Below are 10,287 nucleotides of genomic sequence, written 5' to 3'. Positions count from 1 at the left end.
TTAGAAATACTATATTTGCGGTGCTTTTAAATTAAAGTGATTGTAAATTAAATAAAATAGTAAATATAGTGACATTAAATAAGTAAATAATAAGTTTGCTTTAAGACTTTCCTTATTTATTTTAAAATATTAATTTTACTGTGAACTAATCTATTTTTTTTATTAATTAAAAAATAAAATTGAAGATTCCAGTTAAGAGAAATTTAAAGCAAATTTGAATTACCCATAACATATTTAATAATTTATTGTTAACATTTGCAGGATGCTGAACTCTGACCCTAAACATTCTACACAGTGATTTCTTTACCATTGTAGGAGCTCATTTATAACTGCCCTAAGGAAATAAGAAAAACAAAACTAAATACATTTTGTCCCTGTACTACATTTAATAATGTTTTTTTTTTTTTTTTTGTGCACAGATCTTTTGCAATATAATTGCTAACTGCTGATAATGGGACTAAATATAATATTAAGCAAAAAAAAAAAATGTTTGATGAAGAAATGTTTGAAGTAAGTGCTATATATATATGGTATTACTTAAAAGTTTAAGAATAAGAAAGTTTATGTTCAGCTCTTATAATAATCTAAATCAAATGTGCCTTTAAAGGGATAGTCTATTAAAAAATAAACGTTTTGATTTAAATAGAGCATGCAATTTTAAGCAACTTTTTATTTACTCCTATTATAAATTATTCTTTGTTCTCTTGATATCTTTGTTTTAAAAAGCTGTAAAGTAAGCTTACGAGCCGGCCCATTTTTGGTTCAGCACCTGGGTAGTGCTTGCTGATTGGATGGCTACATTAAGACACCAATCAGCAAGCTCTACCCAGGTTCTGAAGCAAAAATGGGCCAGCTTCTAAGCTTACATTCCAGCTTTTTTAAATATAGATACTAAGCAAAAGAAGAAAAAAGAATAATAGGAGTAAATTAGAAAGTTGCTTAAAATTGCATGCTCTATCTGAATCATGAAAGTTTAATTTTGACTATACCAGCCCTTTAAATGTGTTTTAATATAAAATCATCAGAAATAATTGTTAATGGGAAAGTCTACGCAAAATATTTTTATTGTTTAAATAAATAATTCCTTTATTACTCATTCCACAGTTTTGCATAACCAACACAGTTATATTAACATACTTTTTACCTCTGTGCTTACCTTTTATCTAAGCCTCTGCAGACTGCCCTCTTATCTCAGTTATTTTGACAGACATGCATTTAAGCCAATCAATGCTGACTCATAAATAATGGGAGTGAGCACAATGTTACCTCTATAAGATAGGAGACGGCCTTCAAGGGCTTAGAAATTCGCATATGAGTCTACCTGGGTTTAGCTTTTAACAAAGAATACAGAGAGTACAAAGAAAATTTGATTATAAAAGTAAATTAAAAAGTTGATTAAAATTGTATGCCCTATCTGAATCATTAAAATTTAATTTTGACTTGACTGTCCCTTTAATAGTATAGAATGTCAATGTGTAACTAGTTCACCTTCAGTTCACATTGAATCATATTAATGAATATTGTATTTTTTAAATAATATAACCTGCAAGTTTAACAGAAATTACAGAACATGCATCGCATGAGTAAAGCATTATTATTTTAGCATTATTTTGTACCTAAATATAAAATCACTCCAACCTTTTTCTTTTCATTTGTAAGTATGCTATAGGAATCATTTATCAAATATGTATCATGTTATTAATGACTAGACAAAAGAAAAACTAATAATATTTAGACATATTTGCTTTCACTGATTTGAAACAGGACCAATTAAAAAAAGGTTACTCTTTAATAGCTCAAAAGGCAGATACGTTTGTTCATATTTTTACTAAAGCTTTAAATCTTTAAATAATAGAATAATTTAATTTTGTGTATTCTCTGTAATTTACATTGTTTTTGCTTGTTTTAGGAAAGATGGAACCTGTAACAATAACAGAATAATAGATATTATAACTAAAATATATAATTAAAATATATTTTCTTAACAATAAAAATGTAAACAAAAATACAAATGAACCAATCTATTCTATTATCCACTTTGTATTGGCTATTTCTATTGTAGTCTTAAAGTCATGTTTTTGCTCTGCTTTCTAGCTTTTGAATTTTATTTTTTTTTATAAAACATTAAAATTCATAATATGTAACTAATATACAATAATAACACAAGTGCAGGTTGCTCTTGAACAACTGAAATAAAAAAAATGGAAGAATGAAGTTTATAGCAGCAAATATAAATGGATTGTATGCATTTAGAAAAAAAAGCTTTGAAAGGGACAAAAGAGTGTGAGAACATGCGGTACTTTGGAAAGAGTTGATAGTCTATGATGTAAGTATGCTGCCTATATAAATATATATTTAAAGGGACATTAAACACTAAATAAATGCTAGAAATAAAGAAATAAAGATTAGTCTGAGAATAACACATAGACATGTTTGATAAAGTTTATTAGCTGTTTAAATAATGACAAAATAAGAGTAACATTTTAGTGTCTATAAAACAGTGGGAGCTGCCATGTTGTAACTTAGGTTACCTTCTCTGCTGAGGCCAATTAGGGACAGTTATACATAGGTCACTAGAATATGCAGCCAATGGTTGTGTGGAATATAACAGTGTTCTGCACTTCCATTTCTAACAGGAACTGAAAAGCTCACAATTTCAGAATGTAATTACAGGAAAAGGGGGCAAAATAAAGAATGAAAGAATATTGCAGAGTTTTATATATATATATATATATATATATATATATATATATATATATATATATATATATATATATATTCAATTTATCATTTTATATTACAATCTCAAAGTGTTTAATGTCCCTTTAAGAATTAAATTAGACTAACTATGGATGATTGTAATTATCACAATTGAGCTAAACCATGATGTGGAGACACGAGATACAAAACTAAATGAAAATAAATGCTTTGAACTTGTGATGTTTAAATGTTTCAAATTAAAGAGCCACATATAGATTGAATTGAATTGAAATTTAAATTGCAAACAGTAGGTTATATCATATGCTGTAACTTCCATAACCTCAATGTACCTATGCTATGGCATTGGCTATATCACCTTAACATTTAAGCTACAAGCTGTGTCACTGAATGAGGTAATATGTTGTTTTCAACTGCTGTATTGAGAGCTCAATAAATATGAAAACACTACAAGAGGGCATTAATAAAAGAATACGTTTTCTATTTCTTTACCTCTTCTTGACAATGTTTTTATAAAACATAGAGATCTGGGGGCGGAGCCAACAGCCGAAGGAGCCGGTCGCACATCTCCTGAGCTCTTAGGCCATAGCTGCACAAAATACTTATTTGCAGAATAAGGATGAATTGAACTCATGAGTATTCTTACGCTAACTAATTTATAACACATATATGCTCTGTTGGAGTCAGATTCTTTGTCTAACTCCATTTTCTAACTATCACCGGAGAGAGCTACTTCATCACGTGTAGCGATATAATCAGGCCTACCCTCATATCTACTAGTTTAAGTCTCCTCAGTGTAGAAACTACATCTGCTTCTTAAATGGAGGACACTCCAGAACTTCTGCTTGCCCTATTACGGGATCTAGATCAGCAGATGGATCACTGCTTTATGGACATATCCGATACTCTGAAGACGGCACTCGCGGGAGCGGCTAGTGGCGCATATAGTGGAGAGAGTTCCGGAGCTGCGGGGAAAGAATTTTTACAGGAGGACTTCTCAATATTGCCTCACCAGCTACCGCTGACTTGTAGTCACAATGATGATATGGGTGACACATCACCAAATTGCTACATTCAGCCGAGGGTTACTCATATAGCAGCCGCAACCAGAACCACAGTAGATCCGGAACAGATGCCACAATATGGGGAGTTATGGCATTTATTAGACCCCAAACCGTTTCTTATGACACCGGAGGGCCAGCGCTTTTTCCCTGCTTCTGTTAGCAAAGGGGTATTGGACTATCCCACTACTCTGCTCTCCACAGCTCCTGAAGGCTCAGAGGTGTCTGCAGTCCTTACTACTACTAACCCAGACATGATGGGGTCCCAGCGGATCGGCACTAAGCCACAGACACTCTACAATCCGGAACTACAGGCAACAGGTAGGATCTACACTTCGAGCGGTCCTGCACTGCGATGGACAAGAATCCCGAGCCTTAGAAGTACTATGTCAGTGTCGGGGGAGGTGGGAAACACGGAGCTGCATACAAATGTGGATATTCCTAAAGAAGCAGTAGCGAACAAACAGTGTTACATACTCACCATGTGCTCAGCTTCCCAGTACTGGATGGTAAATTACCGATGGCCTGACTTATGTTGCGGAGGTACTATGATGAGCCTAAGAATTCAGTCTGAGATGCCCCCCGCCTTGGGGCAACTACCGGTGTCTGGAGTAATATATGCCTTAGGCTTTGGCTAAAGGATTGGCTATACTTCTTTTGATAATAACCGGCATTGACTGTTGGGAACTGTGTGATTTAATCTCTCTGCCTGTATTTAAGAAGGATTGGGCATAGTCTAATAATCTGTTTTAATGCTTGCATAGTAGATAGGATGTCGGTTTTTCCTTTCTCTTTTTATTTTCTTAGCCTGCTATAACAATATGGGTATGGATAAATACCCCATTTTATTTTTTACCATATATTCGCCTGTTGTACACTAATGTTTGTATTCTTAGCACATCTGTCTGCATCTTAAATTTAGTATGGTTGTATCAATTCCATAATTATATAAGAGCAATCCATATTATAAAAGACCTATGTTTAAGTGATAGCTCCCTATAAGCCTGTTTGTTAGAGATTTGTACTTTCCTCATGACATCGCTGTCACACTATATCTAGGGAAATCTCCTTATTATATATCTGTACGTAGTAAACCCATTATTAGCCTCTCACTCGTTTCACTTATTCAGTAGTTATCCTAGATTTTCCAATATAGCCATAGATAATTTTTAATGCCAGAATATATATTGTCCAAGTCCCCTTATAATCCATTCAATTTAGTTTAAAACCTTAATAGCTTTAATATATAGGCTGAAATCGGGTGATGCCCCCTGAGAGCCACTTGTTTCTGTGTCATTGTTGCTCCCCTATTTGTACAGCAGCGTAGCGTGTGCTAGTGGACACGGTAAGGCTAATGCATATTGCTTTCAATACTAAGTAGAGGAAATTAACGGTGAAGGCACATTTTTGAGTATATATTTATCCAATCCCGCAATATGGTAATTTTATGCTCTCACAGGTCAACGGGGGTTCATCCCGAACCGTACTCCACACTATTTTGCCCCATAGATTGCCTAATGTCCACAAACCCAGTGCCTGGAGTTTAGCTAGAGATCTTAGTTCAAGTATGTACGTCTAGTATAGGAGTAAGGAACTCCTCTGTGAGGATGCCCATACGAACTTACCCAAGGTAAAGCTTTAATTATATGACCAGCTTTTTAGTCTGGGAATAGTTTACTATTTGCATAAGGTGTAGCTTCTGCAGTTACCTACTCACACAGTTATGGCACAAGTTGCTAGCTCCACTTTTGCAGACGAGGAGACCTTATGCCTAAGATAGATAAATATGGGGTTCTATAGATATAGCATTAGTTAGGACTGAGCTTGAATGGATGCCTAAGCCCCTAAAACTGTGACATAAGATTGTTAACTGACCTAACCTCTCTCCATATATACCAAGCAATGCAACTGCTCTTTTAGTATTTTATTCAAGGGTGTTAGTCAATATCTCTGTTCCATAATGTTATGATTCAGTAAGTATGAAATTATGCAATGTATTAACCTGATAACTGTACTATGTGGTTTTAGATTCGCTGTCAGGCTACATATATCATCAAGCACATATTATACTGCTATTGTATATTACCCATATCTTTAGTTCCTAGGAAGCTCTTGTGTAATCCTATTCTTAATATAAGGTATAGTTAGTCTCTCATTTAAATGCAGGCAGATGGTTTTTGTATATTTTTCTTAACATGACAATAGGACTCCCCCCTTACCCATGCTATAATGGATATTTCTTTTAGTAGAGCTCTCTGTTTGCCACTTTGACATGTTGGGATCGCTACCTTCAGAGCATTGCATAACCATAGTTGACTATTTCTGTAAATTGTTTCTGCTTACTTGAACTTCTTTTTTATAGCTTATATCTATTTGTTAAGTATTTTTGCCACTTGCCTGCATTCATGCTTTACATGTGGGGGCTGCTACCTAAGGATATACAGTACATATAATATAAATACAATGGTTAACAATGATAGTTCAATCCAGTATATGCCTCTAGTCTTATATAAACTTACATGACTGCCCTAAAATTCCACATAGACTGTTGTCATGTAAGTCCCTGTAAATATTAAGCATATCAATGCCATAGAATTCTCACTGATATTTTGCCCTATACCTGCCCCTTATATAATCAGACCTAATATCTAACCATTTTTTTTTCACAAGAGACTTCCCTTTATGGCTCCGCCCCTCCACTCCTCTTCCCTTCTATAATCCACTCTTATATTAGGTGGATAAATAAGCGGTATTAACCCGCTACAAACATCACTTTGTCATAAGTTGCTCTTGGTCTTTTGTTTATCATGAAAATGAGGCTCTTTGCCCCCTGTTTACGTGTATCTAATAGGGGCAACTTGTTATGATTCCCTATAATTTGTCAATCCTTCAAAAATAAATACACCTCTATTATAATTAATGTACCACTCTATAGGAAGTATAATTTACCAGGGTTGTTTAAATTCTATCATTTTATCATTTTATTATGTATCTACATAGGAAACAAAACAAAATAGAAAAGAGGGAACGCCAGAACGTGATTATTTTATATTATACTGGAGACTTTAGGAATGTACAAGCCTGTGATGTATAATGTATTTACTCTTTGTATAATGTTTATTGTGCTTTAATTTTGTACTCCTGGTATCCCTCAATAAAAAAACTTTGATTCTCAAAAAAAAACATAGAGATCTTATAGTCTAAATTTGTAATTGTGTTGTTTTTACACTTGCGAAAAAGCCTTATGCTAGTGCTTAGAACCCAGTAGATAGACAATAAGGGCCACAGACCATTATATTTGCATTTTAAATGGATTACAATGTAGATGCAAATGAGGGGTTAACCGTGGCATGACTGTTGTTTTATGCCCATTTTAAAAATGGTACACTGCTTTACGCATTATGTCAGCTTTTACTTTTTGCTTTCTATCATTGGTTTCTGTTCAAATCCAGTTTTATGATGACACACTTTGCACAGGGTTTCCTGCAGTTTTGTGAGGTAGGTATGGTTTTGGAGAATCTTTACAAAGTGTAAGCTCCACAAATTCTATGCTTTGAGATAATCTGGCAGCAGTATACCAATCTATTCCACTTGGGTTTTGGTCTTTTATATTTCAACATTCTTGTTTGCACAGCTTAGTTTAAAAGTATTTTAGTGCATACTTAGTTCAGATATTAATAAACAATATTTTTTCCTGGTTGTGTAAAACATTTAAAAAAATATAACTTATTAAACATTGTATATGATTAAACCTGTTTGTCACTTAAAAGTGATCACCAGGTTGTCTATTTATGATGTTTGAAAAACATGTGAATGGGGAAACCACCATAAAAAATGTAAATTGTGAAACAAGTGTTAATCTTACATGTGTCACACATTTATATTACAAATATTAAAAAAAGAAACAGACATTAGCCAGCTATCCGCAATGTTGATTTAATTAATCTCCATGTTTTACTTTTGTGTAAGTCTAATATGCAGCATTTTCCTTCTGTTTAGGTAGGCAAAAACCCTGAGGAAAAATGCCAGGTTCTTAAAATGTATTATATTTTTCATGTGTTTATCCAAATGTAAGTCTAGTTTTACTGTTCTTTGATCATATTTTTGATTTGAGTAGCTTGAAGGAACAGTTTACACCAGAATATTTAAAATATATATATATATATATATATATATATATATATATATAGATAGTCCCTTTATTACCCATTCCCTAGTTTTGCATAACCAACACAGTTACATTAATACACTTTTACCTCTGTGATTATCTTTTATCTAAGCCTCTGCAAACTGTCCCTTATTTCAGTTCTTTTGACAGACTTGCATTTTAGCCAATCACTGCTGGCCCCTAGGAACTCCATTTGCGTGAGCACAGTGTTATCTATATGAAACACATAAACTAATCACCCTCTTTAAGGGCTTAGAAATTAGCACACAGACTTCCTAGATTTAGCTTGCATCTAAGAATACCAAGAGAACAAAGCAAAATTTGTGATAGAAGTAAATTGAAAAATTGTTTAAAATGGCACGCACTATCTGAATAATGAAAGTTTGCTTTGGACTAGACTGTCCTTTTAAGTACTTTAAAAGTGTATAACATCTAATGGATTACAATAAGGGCCATTGAGATATGTGTTTCTAACCTCCATGTGTGTTTTGTAACACCAGAGGTAAAGGTGGAGACAGGTGACTTTGCATTGGGAAAATTCACTGTCAAGTGGTAATGATGCATTTTCAGCAGGACATGAAAACAAAATTCAATATATCATAAGACCCATAAATTATTTTGATGTCCTTTTAAATAAATAATAGTGACAAATAAATATTCAACCTTTTTAAAGCTTACGTAAAATCATTCATTTTTCAGTACACTTTTATAGAAAGTGGGTCTTTTCTTTATAAAAATATATAAAAACTATTTTGCCATTAAATTTAAAATATAATAATAACGTTGCTCTATTTTTGCAGGAATCCAGTACCCCAAACCTTTTAAGTCTTTGGAACCAGACAAGCATCACAGAATTTAGGATGTTGGGTTTTCAGATCTCAGATGATATCAGAATGTTAACTTTTTTCATCTTTTTCACAATTTACCTATTTATAGTAATGGGAAACCTTTTGATTATTATATTGGTATTAACATGCAATCATCTGCACAGTCCTATGTACATATTCCTCAGCAATTTATCCACATCTGAGATATTTTTTACCACTTGTGTTGTACCCAACATGCTTTATGTCATCTTTGAAGGTGGAGGAATTATGTCTGTTGCTGGCTGCTTAACTCAGTTCTATGTATTTGGATCTCTGATATCAGTAGAGTGTTTCCTGCTTGCGGTAATGTCTTATGACCGATATTTGGCAATTTGTTTTCCGTTGCGATACCATTCTCTTATGGATTCAAGGCTTTGCATTCAGCTAGCAGTGCTGTCTTGGATGCTTGGATTTCTTCTGTCTGTATTGACAATAGTATTTGTTAGCCACATTTACTTTTGTGGCTCCAATATAATTGATCATTTTCTTTGTGACTTTGCACCACTTTTAAAATTGGCATGTTCTGATACCTCCATTGTAGAATTGCAAGTCTTTATATTTTCATTTTCTATAATAATATTCCCCTTTATTTTTATTGTTTTAACTTACATAAGTATAATGCACACTATTCTTTTGATTCCATCAATCACAGGGAGACAAAAAACATTTTCTACTTGTAGCTCTCATCTAACTATTGTCTCAACATACTATGGAACACTAATGTTCATGTATTCTGCACCATCTATCAGTGTGTTACATGACACAAACAAAATTCTGTCACTATTGTACATTTTAGTGACCCCTTTATGTAACCCCATTGTCTATAGTCTTAGAAACCGTGACATTAGGAAAATCCTAGAAAGGACGTTTGGTCTAAAACATGTATGTCAATAAATAAAAATTACCTATTTTTCTCTCGACTATGCTTTGACTCATCTGCATATTTTACAATATGCTATATTACTATTTGTATTAAAAATTGTGTGCTTAATGTATTTGTCCAATAAAGTTTTGTTCAGATGTTTTTAAGATTTCATAAAGTGTAATTTTAAGCCAGGAGAATAAATATTTAATAATATTCTTTTTAGCTTGCACAAAAAAGTTAGGTCATGTAAGAAAATATTAAATAAATACATTGCAATGATTCAGTCCATAAATTCTGCATACATAGAATTTCTTATTCAAATAATTTATATTCCATTGTCCTCTGTGTTTAGTCAATGACTATAAACACTCTGCACAGCTCCTGTTTCTTGAATTTTGATGTGCCAGTGCCACGTTTGGTTCCTTAAGTCTTGGCTGCAGAAGTCCTCAATGTTTTTACCTATACAGGAAAAAGGATCTAAACTGGATTAAGAACAATAAATGCAAGCTCAAGTTTAACTCAGTTTTAGCAGTTAGCAAAATAATGTCTGTAACAATAAATATGGGTGATATCTCACCAAAGTAGGATAATATTCTAATACTCAATTAA

At 33.1% G+C, this 10,287-nt stretch overlaps 1 protein-coding gene across 1 annotated transcript; it reads left to right on the top strand.

The window, feature by feature from the left end:
- The first annotated feature begins 3,538 nt into the window (after positions 1–3,538).
- LOC128647009 (olfactory receptor 11A1-like) lies at positions 3,539–9,707 on the top strand. The gene is made up of 2 exons (XM_053699818.1): positions 3,539–4,288; positions 8,748–9,707. The coding sequence occupies exons 1-2, from the start codon at positions 3,539–3,541 to the stop codon at positions 9,705–9,707; spliced, it is 1,710 nt and encodes a 569-aa protein (XP_053555793.1).
- Positions 9,708–10,287: the final 580 nt, after the last annotated feature.

The sequence above is a fragment of the Bombina bombina genome, chromosome 2 (assembly GCF_027579735.1).
Source record: "Bombina bombina isolate aBomBom1 chromosome 2, aBomBom1.pri, whole genome shotgun sequence".
NCBI classification, from domain to species: domain Eukaryota; kingdom Metazoa; phylum Chordata; class Amphibia; order Anura; family Bombinatoridae; genus Bombina; species Bombina bombina.
The sequence above is the reverse complement of the archived record's forward strand: the minus strand, read 5'-3'. Positions and strand labels throughout refer to the sequence as shown.